This window comes from Pholcus phalangioides, unplaced genomic scaffold (genome assembly GCF_987345545.1).
Source record: "Pholcus phalangioides strain wild (caught in Gottingen) unplaced genomic scaffold, Ppha-v1.0 ptg000003l_1, whole genome shotgun sequence".
NCBI classification, from domain to species: Eukaryota; Metazoa; Arthropoda; class Arachnida; order Araneae; family Pholcidae; genus Pholcus; species Pholcus phalangioides.
In genome coordinates, this window is record NW_028301596.1 from 10,167,009 (window position 1) to 10,194,158 (window position 27,150).

Sequence of the window (27,150 nt, forward strand, 5' to 3'; positions counted from 1 at the left end):
CCAGAGATTTTAAGGGGGCCATAATTCGAAACATTTTTTGCCCATAACTGGCGATATTGAGCTGGAATTAATGACATATGACGAAATTCGTCATATGTCATTTCACTGGATCTCGCGATTTGGTATCAATGAAATTTGATCACTCTAATCAGTGAAATCTGGGAGTCGTATATAGGTAAATATATACTTGAGAAATCCAAATGATTTCTCTATAAATAAAAAAATAGGTTTCAGACACAAACCTACCAGCACATAAAGCTCAAGCGTGGTTGGTCCAGGAGCACGATATACCTCAGTGTTGTTCGAGTCTTCTACAGAACGAGTTAACACGGTACCAGCAATTTTGTGCTCTTTCTTCGAGAGGTTTTCGGACTGGTGTAATAAAACTGCTATGTTTCTGTCCCGCATAGCTTGAAGAAAAAAAATATATCGTAAGATAATTACATAGGAATCAGCGTAGATGAACGTTAGTACATATTAAATAGTATAAGTGCTCACAAATCTTCACATTGATTTTTTGAATTGAGTAAAAACGAGGTTAATTTTTACAGAAAATGCTGTTTAAAGATAAAGTGGCGGCCATTCAACACAATTCGGCAGACTTACGTTGGATTATAGGACAATCATAGGTGCCGGAACCTAGGAGCTTAAGCCATTTGGAACCCCTCCCCCCCAATAATTTCTGAAAAAACAATGCAAAAACCCTTCCTCTCCTGCGTACGCACACCCGTATATACGGGACGACCAGCAAACTTTCAGCCCCTCCAACGTTTGCTTCATGCCGGTGCCTCTGAGAACAATTATCACCGTATATACAGGGGTGGCTTAGCAGGCGCACATAGCTCAGGATGACAAATGTGAAGAATGCTGTAGCCAAGAAAATTAGTAGAATGTGGGTTAAACAAAATCCCCTGTCTGCAAAACCATAACACCTCTGCCTAGGTCAGTGAGGGACCTAAAGCGTTTGAAGCATGTGAGCGGCCGAAACAGTGCAAGCACGTGAACAGTAGCACACGCAGGATTTCGTCAGAAAGGGAGGGTGGGGACCACATCTTTTTCTCTTCACACGTTAAATACTGAAAATGTACACCACCATTATCTTGGCTAACGATGGGCGCGGGGGGGGGGGGGGCCTTTGCTTACGCCAACGTACGTGATTAACAAAAAGAATGACCTAGAGAGCAAGTTACCAGATCAATGAGTGACGTATAGTGAGGAACCATGTTCAATGACTGACCAGAGAGTGAGGACCAGGTAAGTCTGTGACCAAAATAGTGACCTAACGCGTGTGCAAGGATGTGAATGACCAAAACAGTCTGCAAAAATTTGAATTTTCAATAGTGACCTAGAGATCAGATCAGTGAGCAACATAAAGTGCGGCCTAGAGAGAGAAACGGGGATAGCGAGTGTTTTAGAGTGTGTGTGATCATGGAATTGATTAGAAAAGTAACCTAGAACAAGGGTGTCTAGGGTTCCGTGACAGCATTTTTGGATTTCCACATGATCAAACGCAACGGAACCCTTAAAAATCCCGGAACGCCGGGAGCTTTCGAAGTAGAAAACTTTCTCGTTACTAATACTCATACACTGAAGTGCCAAAAGTCATGGGATACCTCTTAATAGTGGAAGGATACCTCCGGAATATTAAAAGCATTTATTTTATTTTGATAACTTTACATCCCCCAGCTACATGAATGATGTATCCAAGTTCTACACGTTATTTCCACATACTTTTTATAATTGGAAGTTACACTGAGTATACGGTTTGCCAGGAAAATGTTGGAAAGGGAATTTCACCCTGTATTAATATTAAATGTAAGAAACATCACTTAACTGGAACTACTACTGTAGCCTTCTTCGATTAAAATTGATAACCTGTTTTTGATTAATACACCACATGGAAAAAGTCGATATATTACGCAATTACAATTTCAAAAAGGGAAAACATTTTGAATTACTTTTTTTTTTGATCGTCTTACTAATGTTAGTTTACCGTATGCAAACATCAACTGTTAAAGTTTTGAGCCAAACTTGACAATTCGACTGATATTATTGCTCAAAAAATATTTGTCAATTTCATATTACATCAAGTTTTTCAATGCAGTACACTAATCAAAAACCGGTCATCACAATTTCAATCGAAGAATCGGTTGTATTTTTCATTTGATAGGTGACAACAGTAGTTCCAGTTCAATAATGTTTTATATATATACAGGGTGATCAGAGAATAAGCCCTTATTTAAAAATTAAATATCTCTACAACAAAGATCAATAGAATTATGCGGTAAACGGTACGTTTATTAGCAAAACTGTAAGAATGTTGTACAGAAATTTCGAAAATTTAGTTTTTTTTTAAATTTTTAAAAATTAAAAAAAAAAAAAAAAACTGGAGATTTTGGGGTTTCGAAAATCCTCATTTGTGTGAAGAGAAATCACTGCATTCGCCTAAAGTTACTGCATGGGCTACGGTATGCGCCAGAGGCATTATCGGCTCCTTCTTCGTGCGAGAAACGATTACTACTGAACGTTACGTTAAAATTTTGGAACAATTTGTCAGCACCATAGACTTAAGATATAAATAGTATTATTACTCTGTGGTCAGCACACATGGCGCATGCAGTAACTTTAGGCGAATGCAGTGGTTTCTCTTCACACAATTGAGGATTTTCGGAAAACCAAAATCCGCAGTTTTGTTTTTTTTTAATTTTAAAAAATTAAAAAAAAACTAAATTTTCGAAATTGCTGTACAACATTCTTACAGTTTTGCTAATAAACGTACCGTTTACCGCATAATTCTATTGATCTTTGTTGTAGAGATATTTAATTTTGAAATAAGGGCTTATTCGCTGATCACCCTGTATGTATATATATATATATATATATATATATATACTGTACTCTGCACGCTTATTTTCAATATTTTCCAGAGAAGGCACATTTTTACTGATAAAAATTTATTTTACCCATTTATTGGTTATGGACAAAAGTAACAGGAATGGCACCATTTATCATGGTGAATAATCTTGCAAAGCATGGACGTTTACAGTCTAAAAGTGACTGAGAACGCTTCCGTGTATACAGAGCTTTTTTGCTGATCAGAGAAAAATTCCCTATATTGTAAAGGTAGCATTCATTTTTGTCGTTTTGCGCACAGATATCGAGATATCAAAATTCTGTGTGCAGGGAAACAACAGGTCTGTTCAGGTGAAATAAAAGCGAATGCGCCCACTATGTGGGGGAAAAAACAGAGCACACATTTAATGCAAAAATAAAGTTTTTAATTTTCCCTTAAAATCTCGGTGTTCACCCATGCCCCCCCCCCCCCCAACCTACAGCCAGGCTTTCCGGACAGATATTTGGTGGACCTCTTCTACAATGAATTTATAGTATAAAAAAAGAAAAAAATAGTAAGATTTATTCCGGGTCCCCGCGTTAGAGCCCTGCCAGGCCTACCCTTGGGGGAGATGTCATGGTTCTCCCTTCATTGATGATGGATGCTTGATTTCATACTCAGAAGATATTCGCCAACGAGTCGGATGACCCAACACCACCTACATAAAAGAAGGCCTCCGCACGAAGCTCGTGATGTCACTGCAGAAGGCTATTTCATCTATTGCCATTCGATGTAGCAGGCAAACGCATGCGATATCTTTACATTTATTTGAAGTATATTCAATGGCTATAGGTGAAATGACCTTCTGTGACGTCACAAGCTTCGTGTGGAGGCCTTCTATAGGCGGTATTGGATGATTACCCCTATTATTCAATGATTAGCATCAAGACCGTAACTAAGATTTTTGCCGTCCCAACACCTTTAAAATCATATAATTTTGTAACGATATTCTTTTGTTCCCGACTAAAACTGCCACCTTCCTAAATTTTGCCACCCGGACGAGTTCCCCCCCCCTCCACGCCACCCTCTAGTTATGGCCCTGATTGATATATTCTTCAACAGAAATGATGCTAGTCTCCTTGTACGAGATTTTTTCCTTCGGTGTGGTGATGGTTATAATCAAACATCTTGATTCGTTTTTTGGAAATTTTTATTCACTAAAAGTATTCTTGGATTGCAGAATTTATGTGTACTTTACAGGACACCCAGAGTCATCTAAGCACTTGAGTCCCATCCGGGCACAGCACGGGGAACCCCTGGCCTCCACATCTTGCAGTATGTAGGCTGGGCTCTTTAGCAGGACCCCATGTTAGACTTAACAGGCCCATCGATAATGAATTTGTAGTGAAAAACAAAAATGATATGAGGGAGAATCATCTCGAGCGTCCAGGCTAGAGCTCTGTGAGACCCCTTCCCCCATTCTTGTGGAGGTCACTCGGGGACCATTTATTGCATAGGGATTTCCACGATATGATCTGGCACAATGTTTTATGACAAATATGTTTTATCAGTGGTGGTGCTTAATCCCTCTTTCGTTCTGCCCTGGGACTATGATGCTTTTGGGACGGTAGTAGGGACTTATTTTTCTTTTGTTTAAATATTCAAATGTTTGAGTTACGTAGAAATGCCTCATCACCACCATGGGCTCCGCAGAACAGTCTTATAACTATCAAGGGTTCCACGAGAAACTTTACGTTGGAAACCCCTGACCAAGAGAGCAATAAACCACGTCAGTGAACGACCGAAAGAGAAACCAAGAAAGTGTAGAAGCATGTAAGGAATAATGGAAGTGACTTCGAGACAGAGGTGTGCGGGGCTGAACGGGCTAGAGTCACTATAGCCAAGGGCGGTAAATTTGAGTTATGGGAGAAGGGCGGCAAACCATAAATCTGCCTCTGAGGGTAATATTTAAAAAAGAAGTGATTCAAAATGGCGTTACTATACGTGCAGTATATATTGGTAGCCATCAGGCATGTACAAAATTACGAACGCACGTAATTTAAAATCATATTACCATACGACCCTTACTTTAGAAAAACAAGAAGATAATTCTTGTAAATTTGAATGCATTTTGAAACTATTAGAAAAACTATTTATTACCAAGTATATTTTCTCCGATATGTTGACTGATCAAGAAATTTCTCGCACCTACAGGCAAAATCAGGACGTCGTAATAATTCCTCCGTCGATCTGGAATTTAAAAAAAAATTCAACGGCAAAAACAATCAAAATTTATATCATTCACCAATTAATCATCAAATTTTACTATAATATATGAACATCGCTGTACAAAGTGCATATGCTCTGTAGCGGCTTGAGACCTCCCTCAAGAAAAAAAATAATGAACATTCATTTATTTTGAGTTTAATTAAATTTTGAAATTATTTCTTTCATGAATTCTGAAATTTTTTCATCGATTACAAAATTATTTCTTACATTAATTCTGAATCTTCAAAAATTCCGAAATTATTTTTGATCACTTCTCAAAATTTGTTTAATGAATTATAAATTTTTAAATTGATTCTTAAAATTATTACATACTTATTCTGGGATTTCTCTCTCTCTCCCCATTGATTTTCAAAATTACTTCTTTCATAAATTCAGGTTTTTTTTGGGTTTCGAAACTATTTTATTGAATCTAAATTCTATTAATTCCTATATATTAATTACTTTGTCAATTTTCAATTCTCAACGTTTCCGAGATCATTTCTTTTTTCACGAATTCCTACTTTGTGTGAATTCTAAAATTTCTTTCAAGAATTCTGAAATTTATTTCATTCCGAAAGTGTTTATTACATTGATTTTGAATTTTAATTGTGATATGCCAGATTTTTTTTTATCACAATTTTGAATTGAAATAAATTCCAAAATTATTTTCCCCATAAATTCTGAATTCCCATTGATGCCAAAATTATTTCTTTCATCATTTCTGGATTTCTATTGGTTTTTGAAACTATTACTTTCATTTATTTTAAATATTCATCGATTCCGAAATTATTTAATGCATTTGTTCTGAATTTTCATCGATTTCGCATCTATTTATTGCATACATAAATTTTGAATTTTCATCGATTCCAAAATAATTCCATTTTGAATTTTAATTCATTCCCAGATTTCTTTTTCGCTATCACATCTGAATTCCCCTTGACCCATTTTTAAACGCCTCTCAAATTCATGACCAAATTGCACAATTTTTTAAATATGATAACTTGTTAATTAAATAACATTTAAGAAGCTTTTAAAAATTGGCTATTAATTTAACATATTTTTCTTTATAATTAATGTAAATTTACAAATATTAAACTTTCTAATTGATATAAATTAACTTAATTCAATTACAGTAATTAGTGATTATGATACTGGGAAACCTTATGTATCGTGTGACAAAAAAATTTAAGAAAAAATACTTTTTTTCTATTTTTAGAAAATTTATTTCTGTTCATGGTCGTGAAAAAAAAAAGTCCACATGGAAAATCAGGATAAAATTAGAAAAAAAAAATTTAACTTTTAAAAAGGCCTAAAAAAATTAAATTTCTTTGTGAACAAAATTTAAAAAATACTATGGCACTCATTGAACCTTTTTATTTTCGAAAATGTTAATTTAATAAAAAAATTTGAATAAAAATTCATTGAAAAAAAAGCAAGGCGTTGCGCAAATGCAACGTCAGTCAAAAATGGGTTAATGCCGAAATTATTTTTCACATCAATTCTGGATTTTTATTGATTTCGAATCATTTCTTTCGTAGATTTCCGAAATTATTTCTTTCGTTTAGTTCTAATTTTCCATTGTTTCTGAAATTTTTATTTTTATGTATCCTGAATATCCATTGCTATCTAAAAGTATTTTCCCCATAAATACTGAATTTCCATTAAATCCTAAATCATTTCTTCCACCATTTCTACCGTATTCTGGAAAAACTCTCCGTAATTTTTTGATAAATTTAAAAAAAAACTTAATTTTAAACATCGGTATACTTGAAATGTGATTAAACCGTGCAAATGCATGCATTTACGCACATGACAAATCAAATTTTTTTATCCGATATCCGTTCAATTACCATCAGTGTGATGCACTTCAGGTTGACCGAGGAATAGATCCTTGTAATGGACGCAGGATTCGTTCCTGCCACCGCACATTCCGCACATATCTGCTTCGGTGGAAGATCCAAGCCTGTCGTCACAGCCGATTTTCTATGCATGTAATGATGCAGAAAAAAAAATATTAGAATTTATTTTTTTTTAATATTTGAGCTGACTAGACAGTCAAACACAAATAGAAAAACCGAGTAAAAAAAACCAAAAAAACCATTACTAGTGAGTCGTGACTGGAACCAGACGTCGTCGCACGTTACTTGAATTCGTTACTAGTAAAAGAGGCACCTGCCGCTTATTTCAATAAAACCATGTTAAAAAAGAAATAGCTAACCGAGTAAATGTTTAACATCACTGGGTTCTCTGCTAACTTCCTTATTTGCTTTCAGCGTCCATGTCTTCTCGATTGTAGTTCATACATACGAACATGCGCTCACATATATATTATAACGTGTTAAAAGGTTAAGGATGCTTTCGTTTTTCGTGGCTGGAGACACGTGGACGGCTTTAACTGGAGCTCGTTCTAAAAACTACATTGGGTTATTCTGAATATCAATTCGGGAAAATTAGAAAATTGTTACTTTTTCATGACGTTCTTAACTTCATTATTGTGAAAAAATAATTTGAATTTATACCATGAAAATGTTTGTAAGCACTTATAAACACGATTTATCCGTGTTTGTTTTTTTACGCATCCAATATATGAATATGAATTTTTCATACCGGTTATTACGATTTGGGATGAAATTTACATAATATATGTACACTAGAGCATCGATTATCCGAAACAACTGGGGACATGGGGGGTGTTCGGATAACCGATCAATCACGGAAAACAATTATATCAATGCCATAGGAGCAATATGAAACAAAGAAACAGTGATATTAAACACAAAACTGTATATATTTTGTATCACGTCTTATAAATAACACAAACTGAGTAGCCTAGTTCAAAATGACGATTAAAGTAGGCCTACGGTTTAGGAAAAGAAGTCCAAAGTTTCGCTTCATTTAAAAGCCTTGCGGCCGCTAGTGGAACTTCTACCTGGCAAGCAAATTTGAATTTGCCGACTGGAACGGTTTGCGGTTGATCGGTATTCTGATAATTGATGCTCTACTGTAGTTCGTTTTTTTACCCGGGAAGCCAAGATATCAAAAAAATGGTTGGATGGCATTCCTTGACGATCGCGACGACGATTCTGTCGTTAAATATGAACTCCCACGAAACTCGATTTGAAACCGAAATCAATTCTAGTTTTTGTTGTATTGATTTATATTTTCAAGTGTCAAAAAGATTTGACCAAAATATATTAAAATACGGTCACTCATCTGGAATGGTATGAATAGGAACATAATTTAAGACGCATAATCAGTTTAGTTCAGCGGTTCTGAACCTTTTTTGACTGGCGGAGCCCTCTTAAGTAGAAAAGTTCTATGGTGGAGCCCCGCAGGCCAATTTTTTAATTATTCATCACAGTTACCGATTTTATTTTTACTATTTAAAATATTTATAATTATTATTATTCCAAAATTTTACTTTTTTTTTCTATTTTCCTCGAGCGGCCGCGGAGCCCCTGCAGAGTGCACAAGGAGCCCCAAGGGCTCCACGGAGCACCGGTTGAGAAACACTGGTTTAGTCAAACAAATCAACTTAAATTAAAAACTTTTAATAAAAATTTTAATCGGATCGAGCGGCCGCGGAGCCCCTGCAGAGTGCACAAGGAGCCCCAAGGGCTCCACGGAGCACCGGTTGAGAAACACTGGTTTAGTCAAACAAATCAACTTAAATTAAAAACTTTTAATAAAAATTTTAATCGGATCGATCGAATTGATTAACTCAACTGAAATTTTTGACTTCGATCGAAAATTGATCGACCGTCGATTAATCGAACCAGTTCTCCTGTTTAACAAAAATTTTGATGCACCACATTTCGTCACTGATAACTTTCCGCAGCACCATATAACTGCTCCTATCGGTCATTCTTAGAACTATTTCTCCTTCCAAAAAAAAAAAAAAACACATGCTCCAACAGTCTAAAATAGGTATCAATACATTGTAGACAGGATTTTTCAGGTACAGCTCACTCACCACAGTGGTTACGTATTGGTATGACAACCACGAGTAAATTCGTAACCCGTAAACAATGTGTTAATTGAATACATTGCTGTTTATTAAAATATTTCTCTCGCTAGAGGGATACTTTAATCAGAACCACCAGGCATGAAATGCTATGATAATATCTGTTAGGCCGGGAATACACTATAAAAGTTCATTTATAAAACTCCATAAATACAACCAATAAGGTGATCGATTGCATTTGCTAGAATGTTACTAATGCTCTTAATGGTTGCATTTTTAAACTTTTATAAAAGTACTTTTATCAAACTTTTATAGTGCAATGCCGGCCTAAGAATATAAGGTTCAAATATATGAGCTACGCGAATCCAGTTCTGACCAGCTATATGTACCTCTCTTTTCAAGATTTCGATAATTTAATACAACCTAACACATGTAAGGATAGAGATAGGAAAGAAACCAAAAACCTGCTCAAAATATTCAGTATATTTTGCAACAAAATTAATTAGTACCAAAGTACTTAAAATCGTAGTTTTTGCAATAGGTCTAAGTAGTAGTCACCCTTCAGAAATAATCAAGAAATCAATCAAAAATAATCAAGAAATCAATCAGAAATAATCAAGAAATCAATCAGAAATAATCAAGAAATCAATCAGAAATAATCAAGAAATCAATCAGAAATAATCAAGAAATCAATCAGAAATAATCAAGAAATCAATCAGAAATAATCAAGAAATCAATCAGAAATAAAGCCAGCTTTCACTCAGTGTAGCCATTTTCTTCTCCCTAACAGCACTTCCATCAAGTTAGCCCCCCCCCCCCCCCCTGCAGGTTCAATTGTTAAGAAGATGGCGTGTAAGTAAAAAATAACCAAAAATAATTTCTTGCGTTATTAATAAAATATGATATAAAAAAGCACTTTTAGGTGCGATAAAAAGCGAAAAATTATAAAACGTGTGACAGGTGGAAAAATAACTAAAAACCCATATTTAGACCAACCACACGTGCGATTTTTACTGACGCGAAGTAAAATTTAAAAAAAAGCATCTTTGAGAGATAGTTTTTTTTAAAATATATTTCAGAAGAAACTGAACTATGGCAGGGGTTTTCTATACATTTGAAACTGCGTCTTTTAAAAAATTTAGTGCGATTCTATCACATACTAAAGAACAGTTATTGTGCATAAAGTAGGCGTAGTTTTGATTTGCATTGGGTCATTGATCATTTTTGTCGCGCCACGGCCATTTTCTGCACACAAGGGATAATTAGACCGGGACCTACAATTTATTGCCGATTCCGAACGGCCGGCTTGTTTTTTTATACTCATCGAGAGGTTGGCGCGCCATTTGCATTTGGTAAGGTAATTGAATGGCAAACAACTGATGAATTTTTCCACTTAAGAAAAGAAACAATAACTGAAATAATAGAAATATTATAAGGTGATATTTGTACTTTAATTCCATATTTTTGTTTTTTAGGTCATAAATGCTTGCATATTTTCAAGATTTTTTTAAGCCATAAAAATCTGAGCCCTAGTCATCATCTCTTTGGCGATATAAAGCCACGCCAAACGTCTAATAGCGTTATCGAACATATTCCCTGCCACAAGAAAACTCGTCAAACAGATTTGATTCTGGTATTTAAAAACAGTGACAGAAAACCCCCACATCTTTCACAAGGCTTCAACAGATATGTATATTAGGCAGAGGCCAATCGTACCTACCAAACACCTGCCGTCGACGCACAATCCTCCGCTGCAAGGCGTACCATCTTCGACCTTACCGAACCCATAAACCAATCTCTCCTGCTTAGCCTCGCATCTCAATTCACAAGGGTTAGATCCTGGATCCAATATATATATATATACAATCATCGGCATAAAGATTAAAAGAAAAAAAAGGGGGATGGGAGATAAGATAAAGATCAAGGAAATAATATATACAATAATACAAAATGGCAAAAAATAAATAGTGTTATTGCTCACGAGGAGATGGAAAAGAAAACACATATAAGTAATCATTTTCTATATAATATATATGTTTTTTTCTTACAGCATATCTTACGGAAACACTTAATCAAAATGTCAGCGGTTACCAGCTTTTTTTTAAGTGTGACGTCGATCGTGACTGTCGGGTTATAAACCAAGATGGCGGCTGGTTTTACCACTCGTTCATTAGCTCCGTGCGTTTTCGGAGTTGAATGATGTCGAGTTGATGTACATATTATAACGATTAAATTTGCTTTTTTTTTCTGCTTTAAGACTTTCCACAGATCTGGTTATCAGATTATTAATATACACTTGGAACATCGATTTAACGTCACCATCCATTTCGAAGAATTTGAGAAATAACTAGTTCTTCGTCCTACAGAATTAACCCTGATTAACACCTGATTGAACATGTAGTAATACAGTAAAATCCCCCCCCCCCTTAACGGTCACCCATGATTTAGGGTCATGTAATTTTTCTTGTATTCACAGGGTGTTCTAGAAGTCCTAATTAGGCCTTTATCTCATCAACCAACACACCACCAAACCAGAACATGACTCCCACTCTGTCCCCAAAGGGGGATATAAGCGGTTAAGAAGTGATGCTGGAAAAGCCTTTCAGCATGCAGAATGGGAGAGCCACCACACAAAGGTCGCAACAGCAGTAGCCACAACCCCAGAACAATCAGAAAAGCCATCACAAAGTGACGTCTAACATCACTTCTCTGTGAGGGGGAAGTAAAAGTCGGCAAAGAGTCCGTAAAAACTTTAATAAATAAATAAAAACCGAAATAAAAAACGGTTTGCAGGGTTAGCATCGCTTGGTCACGGGAATTTTTTTTTTAAGATGGAAAAAAATAATTAAAAAAACAACCGATAGGTGATGCTGACGCACAAAAGTCAAAGAAAATATACGCAAATAACGAACAGAATGCCTCCCAATCGTTTATTACAGCAGTATGTGTTCCACATGACCACCACCACAGGGGATAACACATTACAGGCGAGTCACAAATCCAGCAACGGCAGCGTGCAGCAGGTCCATACACACGGTTTACAACGGTGAACCGATTGCGGATTAGGAGCGCAAGTTCTTATAACCGTGTCATTTGCATATTTCCACCGAAGTCGCTTACACCAGCGCCACCTATCAGCTGCTTTTGAGTTTGTTCCTGTTTTAAAAAAATTAGCGTGACCTAGCGATGCCAACCCTTAAAACCGTTTTTTATTTCGCTTATTTTTCCTGTTTTTTTCCTTTTTAAAGTTTTGACCCTGTATAGTTTTAATTCTAATTCAAAAGATGCTTAAAAGGTGTTCAAAAATCCTGCTGTACCAGTATCGACATTGAAAATACAGTGAGTCACAAGATTAGAAGAAAAATCATCTTTTTATACGTTCCCCATCTTTCAATGAGAAAGTTTTTGCCCCAGCTCTCCTAAGGCCAACAAAAAAAACCCATGTTTTCAATTGCGCAATATTGGAAAAGCCATTTAAATTAAAAAATAAGAGAAAAATTGGGAAAAAAAGCATTGTCCGTTAGTTTGCTTTTCTTTCCAAACATTTCTCCGATTTTTGAACTAAAATATCTCATCGAACATTGCACTCAGAAATCTAGAATTTCTTCTGTTGGTCTCAGAAGAGACAGGACAACAGTCTTGCAATTGGGATTTTGATTACTGGATGTTTATATCAAAATTTGGATTTTCTTATTTTGTGACGCACTGTATTTTCGCTCTTAGAATTGGTTTAGGGCAATTCCTAAGCACATTAAATTAGAACCACATCTTTATAATGAACGGTTGATGAGATAAAGGCCGCATTAGGACTTACGGGACACCCTGTATACTAAAAGTATGCATTTCAAATCCGACTTACGGTCACCCCTCTTTTGCGGGCAGATTTTTTTGTCCCGTCAAGAGGTATTTGATTGTACCAAAATAGAAAGTTTGCTCAATCAAATCTTAAATCATTGAAATCCGGCTCAAAACTGGGTTTGCTCTAAAATCGGGGGTATCGGGTATTGAATCGGTATGAGAACTGAATCGAATTTTCTTTTCCTTTCATATCGCTATCAATTTCTTTTAATTCGCAAATAAATTACCACAGAAATTATTATAGTATTTAGTGTATTTGAATATTTATGCATGTAAATTTAAATTTTTATGAATTTGGAAAGTATTACCTTGATGTACTGGTATCCATGATTTCGCTCGCTGACCAGCAACAAGCCTGCCGTTGTACCGGGAACATAATGATTCTCTCATGTCGGGGGTACCAGGCGGACAAAACTGTCAGTGCAGAAAAAAAAATTATGTATAAGTAATGTATCTAAAATTACCGTATCAATCGCATGTGATTTTCATTGAAGAAACATCGAAAAAAAATTTAATGTTGAACTTGATAAAAAAAATTAAATGAATAAAACTGAATTCATATTGATAAAAATGAAAAAAAATTAAAAATACAACATTAAATGAAATTGATAAAAATATTAAAAAATTATAATTTAATGTAAAAATTGAACAAAGGAAAAAAATTGAATAAATTCATAAAAATAAAACATTTAAAAAATAACTGAATGTTAAAATTATTAATATTTTGATAAAATATTCAATAAAATAACAATTGAATGTTGATAAAATTATTAATATATTGATAATATATTCAATAAAATAACAATTGAATGTTGATAAAATTATTAATATATTGATAAAATATTCAATAAAATAACAATTGAATGTTGATAAAATTATTAATATATTGATAAAATGTTCAATAAAGTAACAATTGAATGTTGATAAAATTATTAATATATTGATAAAATATTCAATAAAATAACAATTGAATGTTGATAAAATTATTAATATATTGATAAAATATTCAATAAAGTAATAATTGAATGTTGATAAAATTAATATATTGATAAAATATTCAATAAAATCACAATTAAATGTTGATAAAATTATTAATATCGAAAAAATAAAATAAAATTCAATAAGTCAATTAAAAAAATGATTGAGTGTTAATATTATATTGATAATATAAAAAAAAGTAATTCAATATTGATAATTATTAATATTGAAAAAAAATTCGATAAAACGATTTGAAGAAAAATAAAATTGAATATTGAATAATGGAAAAAAAAGAAGTAAAAAAAATATAATGTTAATTTTCAAACTTTATAAAAAATTAAAATTTTAAAGAAATAATAAACGAAATTGGATAAATTACAAATGCAAATGCCACCAAAGGCAAAATGTCCAACGAGGTAGCTGAAAAAACTCCCATAAAAATATCGATGTAAATTGATAAAAAATATCAAAATTTATACTAATATTCAATCCCTATCGATGTTCATTGATCAAATCCCATATCTTCATATTTCCTACGGGACACAGGATGACCATCAACTATGTATGTCTAATAATGAAATATTATCGCTGGAGTTCAATAGCTCAAAATCATAATCAATATAATATTCCTCGTGATATACAGTACATAGTTGGAACCTATTGTTAGTATGAAATTATTCCTGGACGAGGAGCACAAGGGGGGCCCCTCCCTCCTTCCTAGGTTCCCAGGCCCTCTATTTAGTATAGAAAAGAATCTCTCTCCCTTACGGTGTATACTGTCGAAGTATGAGTGAAAGCCGGTTTCGTATGACAAAAGATATGATTGGTGGAAGAGGGCTTTTCCGGGTGGTACACTTCATATCAAAACACTTGACAAGAAAGTTACAAATGGTGGTTTAAGTTCACAAGTGCCAAAAAAGTACCGTTTCCCCCCTTACTCTTTGCCTTGGTCCTCTAAAAATAAAATGAAAAATGGTTGGGAATGTACTTTTTTTCTTCTTCTATTCTGTTTTGTCATCCCCATTCTTCTCGTGTGTGTACAGGATGATCCATCATCCGGTGCAGGACCGACATCCAAGAGAGAGAGAAAAGAAAACCTTATTCTATCACATTATTGAGTGGGTGCTTAAGCCTGTTGGCTTTTTTGTGTCCTGTCCCGTCTCTCCTTGGGCTTTTTTACTGTTGCATATATACACACACACACACACACGACCATACTCACTACTACTGTTACAACTTGTATACTTACCTCACTTAGCAAATACGTCATTTTGTCTCCTATTCCCCTCCCCCACTTCATTCAACAATAACTAATTTCTAGTATATTCAATAAAAGAAGAATATGACACATTGTTAGATGCATGCATACCTTGACTCATAACCGTACTTGACACTGGTTTACACAGTGCCCCAAAATGTTTGATGATTGATTGGATTCTTCTACTTGTTACCTTCTTTGTTCACATTTACTTTTTAAATTTCGAAGTTCGTTACACGCTTGGAGATATTACAGCCATGATAGTTCAATAATGGCTTGGAGTGTCAAAAAAATGTTCAAATATACGAAACGTTCTTTTTTGGTGATTTTTTTGCAATGTTCCGTTCCTTGCACCAAGTATTCTCGAAGTATTTCGGTACGTAAATGGCTGGTGATCTGTTTTCATCCGTCGTCTACGCCGGTGGACAAAGGAGTATATTCGCGGGATAACTGCATCTTTCAATCAACAGCCGATGATGAAATAGAGTATATTCATTCCGATGATTTTCAAGAGTAGATATTTGCAAGGTAGGTAGCAAATTTTCGAAAGTAAGCTTTTCCGAAAGAGAGCAATGAAACTCTAGATCAGGGGGTCTTCAACGTATGGCCTCGAGCCATAGGCGGAGATAGACTTGGAAGTGTCTGGGAGGGGCACGATGATGATGTTGATACATATATACATTTGATCAGTCGACTCCACCTTTGACGCTGGGGGGGGCAACCCCCTCACGCGCCCCCTCCCGTATCCCCCCCCCCCCCTGTATCTCCACCCATGCCTCGAACCAAATGTGCTCCTCGGAGCTTTTCGTCGTGGCCCCACTGACTTTTTTAAGGAAATATCTGCAAATATGCATTTGAATCTCTCGTATATATCGAACATATATACTATGAAGGTCGTGAATTCGCTGAAGTCGTCCATTTCACCTATAGTCATTGGATATACTGCCAAAAGCTTCAAACCTTCGCGCGGAGGCTTTCTGTAATAGAAGGTGTTGTATAGGCCAAACGCAATAACCTGCTTTTTTCCTTAGTCCCACGTCGTCACAATGGCTTCAAGACATTGGCGTCTCAAATATTTTCACACGCTTAAACAAGTCGTCAAATAACTAATCTGACCAATTAGAAAGTAGCACTTCAGACAAATTACCCGAAATCTAGGCATATCACGCACACTTCTTAACACTTGGCTAAGTGCTTCTTCCCGGCAAACACCGACACGAATTCTTTGAGTTTTCCAGCCAAGAGCAGAGGCTACTACCATCAAACCGCACATGCACATCGTAAATATTCCTTTGAAAAACTTTTGAAGAATCGGCGCATGTCCGAATGTGCCGTGTATGAGGACTTTAACTTCGATTCTGAAGAATGGCTATAAGTGAGACGTTTTTTTTTCTCAGCTCAATACAGCAAGGAAATAGACCTTTTCTGGATATTATGACAAGGTCAACTCGGAAAGAACAGTCATCTGGTCCTTCCCCCCGCGGACACTAGACGATATTTCTTTCCAAGTTCACCTCAGCATAATATCCAGAATACGTCTACTTCCTTAATACATGCCTTCAATGGCAATCGGTCGCTTAAGTAATGGATCGGGATGGTGTACGGTTTATCTATATAGGTATTTCCTTAATGTCTGTAACTGTTCAGGAAATGCTGTCTTCTGGATTATCTCTCAGATTATCTGTTATCTGGATTATCCGCTATGGTGACAGAGCGGGGTCAAGGTTGGTATGGATGGATATCTTCTGTATTGGGAAGAAGACTGGGCAGGTTTCTTTTAAATGCTGTAGTCCTAATTGCTCTCTGATTGGAGACACATTTTCCAATAATAGATCTCTTGCATTCGCGCCTCGAAGTTGGAAAGCCACAGACAGACATGGCTTCTGATCGCCCAGAGAGAACATTTTAGGATGTGGTTTGCGCTCTTTCCCAAATTGATGGACAGTCTTGGAGAGTCTCGGGATGTCAGACTCGATGTGATAATTATCCCTGGCTAAGGAAAAAAAATCGTTGGAAAACCAGCTTCATCCGACCATCATATGTTGTCAATGGGGATTCGAACCTTGATCCTCCCGATATGATCCCATCATGATGCCCACACGACCGCACGGCGGCTAAGAGTAGAGGCTGGTGAGTGAGTGTATTGTGTGGCTTTATTTTGTATTATTTAATTTCGAGTGGCTTACGAGTATGAATTATTTTTTTATCACTGTGAAACATGTTTCAAGTTGACGTAATGTTGATCAATGCTGAATCATTGTTCAGTTGTAGTAGTAAAATATTTCAATTAGGTGTTCCGGTTAATCGTTTTCAAGCTTGTGTAATTAACGTTGCGGAACACGACGTAAGTATCTCAGATACTTTTCAGTGTGTACTGATATACCACGGTTTTTAACAACTGGCTGATGCGAAGAGGAATTTAGGAAAGAGAAATTTCATCTTTGCATCAGTCAGCTGTTAAAATAACCTTCATATGGACAACGGAGAGTGACGCCATTCTTTAGTGCAATGATAAGTATGCTAATTTTGATTTTTAATATGTTCGTGATACCACGTCTATACCCCGAAATATGGCCCTACAAGGTTCAACCACATTTTGCATTCATCTCAATGATTCAAGTATTTGGTCACTGCCTTAGAAAAGCAAGTGGCATATGAATTCCAATGAAGCGGTAAGATCAAGGGATAATCATTGAAGTGGCAAATAAACATTTCCAGATAGATCCGATCAAAGACAAGCTATTCGTGATGACAAGCTACTTAGTAGCCACTTACATGCCTCTTAGTTATTCGCAAAAAAAAGCAAATATTATTGTCATCGGTGATATGTATTCATGATATTAAAGTGATTGTTGAAATCGCCACACTTAATGTGGGATGTAAGGCCAAATAAGGTGACACTAGCGCTGTGCTATTGTAGAGAAGAGAGAAAAATGGCGACAGATTTTGCGTATGATGCAGAAAGAGAAAGAAAATATTTATTTTTTTGCTTTGCGTGGTGAGGAGTTTTAGTGGTAGCTCTTCTCGCAAACGCTACTTAGTTTCCAATGAATCTAAAATGGGATGCGTTGAAAAGACTCTTTGTTCTTGGAGTCATCTTTGATGTCTGCCGCCTTGTCAGCACTAGATATTTAGTGTTTCACGGGGAAATGTGAAACACGTCTAGTGTTTCATGTCCAGCAAAAAAAAAAAAAAAATCAATATATATATATGTATACGGAAAAAAGTTCATTATTAATGTATAGCAAAAAATTAATTGCAAAGCTTTAAATTGCACTAATTTTATACTAAATCATTCTAGCTTCGTGTGTACGAAAGACATCTTTTGACTTGGATTCGTCCGTCAACACTTATATAAGGACACAGTAATATGTAGTTTGGTAAAATCCTTTTGAAAAATCATTTGAAAAATCCAGCCAATAAAGCTAGCTCATGGGTTATATTCGAACAAATGCAATCGACAATCTTACTGGTTGGATTTTTCAAATTTTATAAAAGGAATTTTAGGAAACTTTTATAGTGTAATCCCGGCATTAGAAGCAATTCCCAAATTTACACATGTGCAGCGACTACACCGAAATTTCTTGCTCGTGAACAAAGGCCATTTTGAATTACGTCGGCAGTACGTGGTACGTTTCGTGTGACGGAATCGCGTGAGAAATGAGAGTCTACGGAAAATTTACAGACAGCAATTCACCAACAAACAATAATTATTATAAAAATAAACAATAATTATTATAAAAATAAACAATAATTATTATAAAAATAAACAATTATTATGACAGTATGATTGAGTGACCAAATGCGTGACTCATTATGTAACTTTCCGCTGAATTGCTTGTCGATGAATTTTCCCAGCAATGAATCGCGTGGAGGTAAATTGTTGGAGATAAATTTTCCTAGCGGTGAAATGTTATGTCTGAATTTTCCCAGCGGTGAATTGCATCTGTGATTTTTTCCAGCGGTGAATTGTTGACGATGAATTTTCCTCACACGCAGTTATGAGGCAAGTTATTTGCTTTCCGACCACCGTTAATATGACATTAACAGAAATTTGCGTATGGTCGGAATGTCGTAAGCGATCACAAGTTCTCGAACGGATGAAGTTGTTCAATGGAGAAAAGGTGAACTTTCATAATGGACGAGGCTCCGTCCGTCCGTCCGTAACCACTGGCGATTTTGCGCATTTGTGTTAAACACTGTTATCAAATTAAATGAAATAATATAATAATTTACCTGTAAATTGCAAATTTTATGTTCTACAGATTCTCGAGGACATAGATTTTCGTCCCTGTATATCGATCTTGCTACACTGGAATAAATATTTTTATACGTCAATTATACTGTGTCGTAAATTATAGAAAACGCTACACATTGAATCGTTGCAATAAAAATTAACGGTATATAATTTACTTCATGTCACACGATCTCGTCCTCCTGCTGATGCCGGTTCCGCAGGATTGACTGCAATGAGACCATTCCGACCATGGCCCATACAGCTGCGTAGACACGTTACCAACATTGCTCCTGTGACTAGATTGGAAGGATAGTGCCTTGTGTGACTGATGATCCGCATTGTGTATGCCCTTATGAATAAAAAAAAATATCGAATGCGTAAATCGGTTAATTTTTGAAAAAAAAAATCTACAAAAATTTTATTTTGAAGGAAAAAGACATTAGAATCAATTAGAATGTTGTATTTTTACACTAAAAATATCGCATATTAAAGTGAAATAAGAAAAATTTCCATCTCTGCCTTAATTTCAAAGTTTTACCTGCCGATTTTTGCGACTAAAGTTCAGCCGACGATTTCCACTAAATTTAACGAAGGGCCTAGACTTCGGACATAGGCCGTAACGTGAGTAAATCGACAATGAGAGCCCGGTCGGGCTTGGGCAAGTGCGGAAGAGCTGCCGCACAGGGCCACAGAATATCAAAAGCCGTAAAAAAGGAATAAATCATATTGAATATACATAATGTATTTCATTTCAACTATATAGCTGCACACCAAATTTTTATCCTGATATTTTATCAATTTATGAATGTGTTTGTTATAAGGGACAGTAAGCTTAAGACCTCGCGATAACAACCATATGCACACAGGTCCACCAGGGTAGATCAGGTTTTCTGATTGGCCCTCCGGCTGATGCACGCAAGAGAGTGGGGTTGTTTCAAACCACCCTCATTTTGATCAGAGAGACGCCCATCTCTGAGGGGAAAAAATTCACCTCCCCTCCAAGAAAAGCCTGCGTACGCTACTGGACCCTCCATTTCTACTAACTCCATTTTACCTTTTTCAGAAATGAGCATTCATTTTTTGGAATTTCGAAATGTTTTTTGCATTTTTGATACTCAAAAAGTTCATAGAAAAATTATAAATGCCAGTAAATTTTTTTTCCTTCAAATTTTAAATTTTTTTCGTGTGTATGTGAAGAAATAATCCACTTCAAATTTTTTTTCCATACAAGATGATGCAGGGAATATTCATCTTCAAGTAACATTTCCCCCCAACTTTATTGCTGAATTTTACGTAATAAATCGCACACAACTTTTCCCGGAGGTACTTTACACTGCTATTTCACCGAAAACCAACTCTGGCCGTATCGCTATATTGCAATTTACGGCCATTGATGAGATGGGTTCGAAATGAAGGTGGTGTCTATTAGTGGTCGCTTCAAGTTTGTTAGGGAAAATATCTTATCTTTATCCTCCTCCATCGGGTTGTTAAAAACATTTGTATGGATAGCGGAGAGTGACATCATCCTCGGATAACTCACCATCTGGTGGCAGTGTCGGCAGTTGTGAGCATTGGCATGACTTAGATCCATAGACTAAACATATAATTATATTAAGATATATATATTATTATTACTCTGTGCTTAGATCCGACCGTCCATGTACGGTCCCGTTCAGTGCACACGAGCTCCAAGGAAAGACCTCCAAGAAAGAGCGATTCGTTGCCTTTGAGTCTAGTGTTCTAGGGCGTTCAGCCGGAACGTGAAAGCACGTGGGTTCGATTCCCCGCAAGGGCACAGTTGAATTTTCTCTTTCCAAAATATATCTTCGCATCAGCCAGCTGTTAAAAATCTTCATATACATATTCCATTATCTCTAATTCAGGTCTCCTCAAAGTTAAGAGCCCGTTGCGGCCGCACTTGTCGCACACCCTTAAGGACAGAATGTACTATGAAAAATCCACGAAACAATCTAAATTTAAAAGATGACAAATCCGTGTCTTTAGTGTCCTTCCAGGAGCGTATCATAAATCTTCGTCCTACATATACGAGAATGCGGACACAAAAATATACACTATATTCAACTACCATTAATTTCAGATAGAAAGAGAGCTACTTTCAGATTCTATCACGATTTCATAAACCAAATTCAGACAAAATATTGGTTCTTTACGTTCACCGTAAGCACCTGACCACCCAGAAAGGTCGGGAAAAGTTACTATAAGCATCCCCCTCACGAATGACTTGTGAGAAATGACTGGTATTTTCACTTGATGTTTTTATCAGTAAAATCATGTTTTAGGGACATGTAAACATCCCTCTAACTCTTCATTTCACCCCGGGAGACCGAGTCTAAAATATGGTGCCTAAACAAAAAAAACAGCATGGTACGATTTATGGAAGGCACACAACGACACAAACATTTTTACATAACTATTTGATAATACATTTTGTTTGGGGGGGAGTAAAGAAGAGAGAAGACACACAGCGGAGAAAAGTCTTCCTATTGATGATGGAATTATTTATTTTATGGAATATGCGCACTAAACTGTGATGTTAAGATACGTCTATCTCGAATACAAGCATCTATCATAGACACGTGACATATGGTGGAATAAGTCGCGCCCTATAGTGATCGATTGACCTATTAATCGAAACCAAACACAGAATTCGTGATTTTGAGTCTGTCAGAAGAGCGCTTCGAGAATAAATGCATTTGTCCCGATGAACGATAACATGAGAATGGAGGATTGATAAGTGGTAAAGGCTACCCTCGCCTGTCTTGCTTGGCCACAACAGGGCGCTGTGGTAGGCGTAGTGACTTACCAGCCGCAGTCATTTTTGAAAATGCTGATTATTCAATCATTCATATATGACAGCTCATTTAAGGCCGAAAAAAAATATGTAAAAATTGATAAGACTGGGTCAGGCCGGGATTACACTACAAGAAATTGATGAAAGATCTTTTACAAAACTTGAAGAAAAAAAGAATCAATAAGCCTATTTATTACATTCGCTCGAATGTAACTAATACGATTATATTGTTTGAATTTTCAAGTTTTATAAAATTACTTCCATAAAAACTTTAGTTTGATTCCAGCCTTTAATTTTACTTTCAGAATTGTGAGAAAAGCTTTGTATATATATTTGGTAGGTGGAGAGCAGGAGTACAACGTTGTTTTTCCCCCGTGTATAATAATAGAGCTCATTGTTGCAGCGGAAGCATTGCTACCAGCTTACAAGAAATAAAAAAATTACATAAAATATCCTATTGCCCGATTAAGTTAACTACGTATATTTATATTTGAAATACCAAAAAGTATAACATATATATTATAATATACAACGTACCATAATAATATAATGAAGTAATATAGAGCTGAAGCTGTGAGGCGTACATAAAAACATATCAACCAGTATTATGGAGTATAAAATTCACACCAGCTACAATTGGCTAACGGGTACCTCCACTTGTGAAATGATACAATTTTCCTTCACCAAAATTTCACTCATAACGCAATGCTGAAGGTCCCCGCTTAATATAATTCAACGACTTTTCCCCGCTTAATCAAATATTAAGCTTCACACGTCAACTGCTAATACACATTAACCACTATACACGTAATGTTTTTATTGCATCAAGCATTTGGAACTAATAAAAAATGTGTTACTAGGTTAAGATGAATACATTTGAGAGTAGGTATGCTCTCAAGTATTCAAGTTTATTTCAATGCTTGAATTTAATTATATTATTTTTGTTCTCAGTTGAGCCATTATAGAAGGCGCTATCTTTGATACTGAAAGTAAAAATCTTAGGTGTTGTTTGATTGTTGTAATGAAATAAAGTTTTCATATCATTTTTTGATGTCTAATTTATTCCAGAAGCTTTGTTAATATACGTATCCTTTATCAGTTTCCTGTATGCAATCTATACTAATGTTGTAAAATGGCAATTGAATTGTTCGCCGATTAATCGGATATCGTGTGCTGGAGTCGTTGATATCTGATTAAGCGGGGCCGACTGTGCATTACATCATACCATATATTGTTTATTTTCATGCTGCATACTCGTTTTAAACCAGCAACCAATTTTGATGCCGAATTATAACAGATAGTTTTGTTTTTATTCGATAAGTGGCAGCAGTACGCGTGTTCCCACAGGTGCAAAATGCGAACGCTACCATTCCAATTCAAAATTGTGCATCTGATACCGAAAGATACTGCACTATTCGAATTTACGTATATAAACGAATTGAAAAGATGTTGCCATACGGTTCTTGCTTGAAAAATCTATTTTTGATTTACAAACAAACCCTCGATTTACGAACGCCTTCCTTTGCGTGCAATTCGGTTTAAAAATAACAAAAATTGATTCGGGTTACGAAAACATCACCGAAAAATTTATACCAAATCCGAAGGAACAATAGATAAATCGAGAAGTTCTCGTCCACATTGAGGTTCCCTCCCAGCAAATGCAACTCCTCTTATCCAGCTCCCATGGATCAGCACGTCTCATTTCATACTTTTAGAAGCTTTTCATCAAATAAACTTTTCAGAGAGATGTTTTTCAATAATCCCTGACAAAGAATCAACACTCACTGACTTCTGGAAACATCGTTTAATGCCCTGCATTGCTCATTTGGCTTATCGATAAAGCTTGGCAGCAAATAACTTACACCGGCGAACATTACGGATTCGGTTTCAAAGGCATTACGGACAGATTGCTTTTCAGGCAGGAATTTCGAAGGCGATGGCACTCAGATGAATAGATGGAATTAATGAGATTAGACAGGGTTCGGCTTTGCCCTAATATAAGATATGAGCCCGTTATATTTTAAGGTTGGGATTGTTTCCCTCTTGGGCTAAGTATTTCCAGAGTCGGTATGATTATTGAAATTAGTTTTAACGTTATGCACTTGAGCGGAAAGCAATGCTGTAAAAATTGACTCTACAAATCTTCGGGGTCCAAGGAACCAATTCATCCACTTTACATTGATTCCTCATCGGAAGACTATTTCGGTTTGCAAACGATTCAGTTTACGAACGGTTTTCAGGAAAGAATTAAATTTGTAAACCGAGGGTTCATTGTATATTTAAAAAAAAATGCCCATGGAATTATTTCAGTTTAAAATATCGTGAAACCCTCTTTTGAATTTCCCAATGAAAGTTGATGTGTAATGATCCATGGTGGTCATTAACGAGAGGGAGGAAAATCAAAATCTAGTTTTCCGAAGCGCATATTGAATATTTATGGAATAATTTTCAGTATATCTTTAGTGTTAAATGAACAGAAAACGGTCTATTTTATCACACCGCATTCCTGAATGCCTATAGAAAACGTGCTCTCTAAATCTCTAAAGGAATTATGCGAAAAAAAGGGAAGCTTTTATCTTTTCTCGTGGGTAATTTTCACACACATAAAATGTGTGTGAGAAATCTTTAAACCACTAACCTCTTTTCGTGTCTTAACCGATCCCCGATTTTACCCTCAATAATTCCATGTTTTTGCTTCCTTTATTCAAAAAAAAAATGGTTTCGGGGATAAAGAATGTGTTTTTTTTTCTCTTCCTTTCAATAATATTCTTTGAAAATCCGATAAAGCTTTGGTTCCGGAGAATCTCCAGTTTCCGCCGTTATATTTCTGTCTGAAAACCCCAACGATTAGAGGCCACGAAAAAGTACGAGGAGCTGTCAGTCGTTACTATGTACGTATATACGATGCTTTTCTGTGGAAGATAATTTCGCCAATGCAAGTGTCGTATTTACGTATGTACAGGGTGTGTCATGGATTCGTTCATGAAAATTAGAGGAATTGGCATATTCGAATACCGATTAAGAAAAAGTTACTCTCACGAAAGGAGATTTCTTTTTTTTTGTCGGAAATAAATTTAGTTTCCATTTTTGTTGATAGAAAGCGTTACACAAAAGCAAATCATTGACGATTAGTACCGAAACTTTCTTCAATCTATTCTGTGTTCGAAACGTTCTTAAAGCTTCAGCTGGCGATTCGTGGATGAGGTAAAACAACTTCACCAAAGCTGCTTCATCCAATATAAAATTGGCACATTACGCAAGTGGCAGTAACTCAGAAATGAGCTGTTAATCATACACCAGGTATTTTATAGAACTCGTATAGGATTTGCATATTTCCAGTGATTTGCTTTCAGCGCCCTCTATTGACAGAAATTTGAACTTTTCCAAAACATTCCCCCTTCGTAAGAATAACTTTCCGTAAGCCACACTGAAAAATATACCAATTCTTTCAATTTCTAAGAATTTTTAAACAATTCACGGATAAATGGGACACCCAGTAAGACTGAAGCTCGTTTCATAAAATTCTAAAGAAATGCAGTACAAGCAACCGGTGATTCCATAAATATAATATATATACAATCTTAAGTCTTCGAGTGATTCTGATGCGTTTGAAAAAATTCGATATAAACAAATCTATTCTCATACAATCTATTTGCTAAATTTACTGACAGAAGGGGGAATGCATCTATTTTGAGTCGTACACCTGCAATTCCTCGTTCCACCTTTAATTTAATAAACAATAAGTGAATTCGGTGGCCCCGACAAAATGTTGCCTTCAATGATTATGAAGAGGAAAATCAGATGTGTAATCAGTGATCTGGCACTTGAGCAAAATTTGCAGCAGTCAATGTATAGGACACTTCAGTAAACATTTGTGAAGTATTTCGCATATTTCTCTTCGAATTTGCCCTTTCTTATTGAATTATTGTTTATTAACACAATAAATTTTTTTTATTAATAATTTTCATTTTCATTTAATTTAACAACCTATCATTAATTTTGTCATCAGAAAAAACTAAATATCGTCATTAAATTAATTTTTAAAATGATATGTGGTCGTTAAGGAAATTAAATATATTATGACTACGATATCGTCCCTTAACTCTATATATTAATCAAAACCAATTAAATCATTCACTGTAAACTTAATTAAGCAAGGAGGTGGAAGGAGGGGAGGGCATTCCGCAAGCTGCTCGATGAACAGAAGAGGTCATTTCCGTGCGTGATTTGTGGCTCCATAGGGCAAAGTCTTTTTACACAATCTATTAGGGAATTCATGTTTCTTACACGCATTGAAATAAATAAATATATATATATATTTCATGATTCTGTAATGTTATTTCCGAATTTCTTACGTTTAAAGGTGATAAATCATCCTTTTTCTTTTGCCAAATACAAATGATATCTCCCGTAGAGGGCGATGACGGAAAGGTTATTCGCTTTCGTAAAGACAGGCTCGGTTCGAGTTGAAAAGGTCTTGATCTCGAGCCATCTGCAAGCGTCAAAAATCCAACCCTATTTGCATTAGCGTTGAGCTTATTGTGGTCAATGAAGATCAAAAAAGAGGGGCTGTATGCATATTGTATATTTGAAGGCTTCACAGAAGCCATACAGAAAAGACATTCCATTAGGATTTGAAATAGTGAATGTGCATATCTCATACAAAGAAGATATAATACGTAAATTTATTTTCACTATTTTCAGCAAAGATTGAGATCACATATATGCATTCTATTTTTTTTTTTCATATTTAATTCTCCAGTATGCCTAAGCTGAATTAAAGTTTAAAGAATTCCTAAGCTTAATTAAATAAGTAATTTCAAAATTGAAGTAGCAATTTCAGTCTTCAATTTTTAAGGGACCCCGTTAGCCAGTCTGTGAAGACTCTAGTTATATATTATGGGTCTCCTAAATATTATAAAAAAAACTATGTAGAAATACA

At 35.6% G+C, this 27,150-nt stretch overlaps 1 protein-coding gene across 1 annotated transcript in view; it reads right to left on the reverse strand.

Moving 5' to 3' along the window:
- LOC149088027 (uncharacterized) overlaps positions 1-27,150 on the reverse strand; it is a 167,906-nt gene that overhangs the window by 15,384 nt on the left and 125,372 nt on the right. The window contains exons 4-10 of the mRNA XM_089243973.1: positions 19,573-19,745; positions 19,396-19,471; positions 13,232-13,337; positions 10,786-10,904; positions 6,952-7,084; positions 4,994-5,083; positions 247-410 (exon numbers count right to left, since the gene is read on the reverse strand). Coding sequence (XP_089100099.1) covers positions 247-410; positions 4,994-5,083; positions 6,952-7,084; positions 10,786-10,904; positions 13,232-13,337; positions 19,396-19,471; positions 19,573-19,745 — 861 coding nt within the window. The remainder of the gene's footprint in view (positions 1-246; positions 411-4,993; positions 5,084-6,951; positions 7,085-10,785; positions 10,905-13,231; positions 13,338-19,395; positions 19,472-19,572; positions 19,746-27,150) is intronic.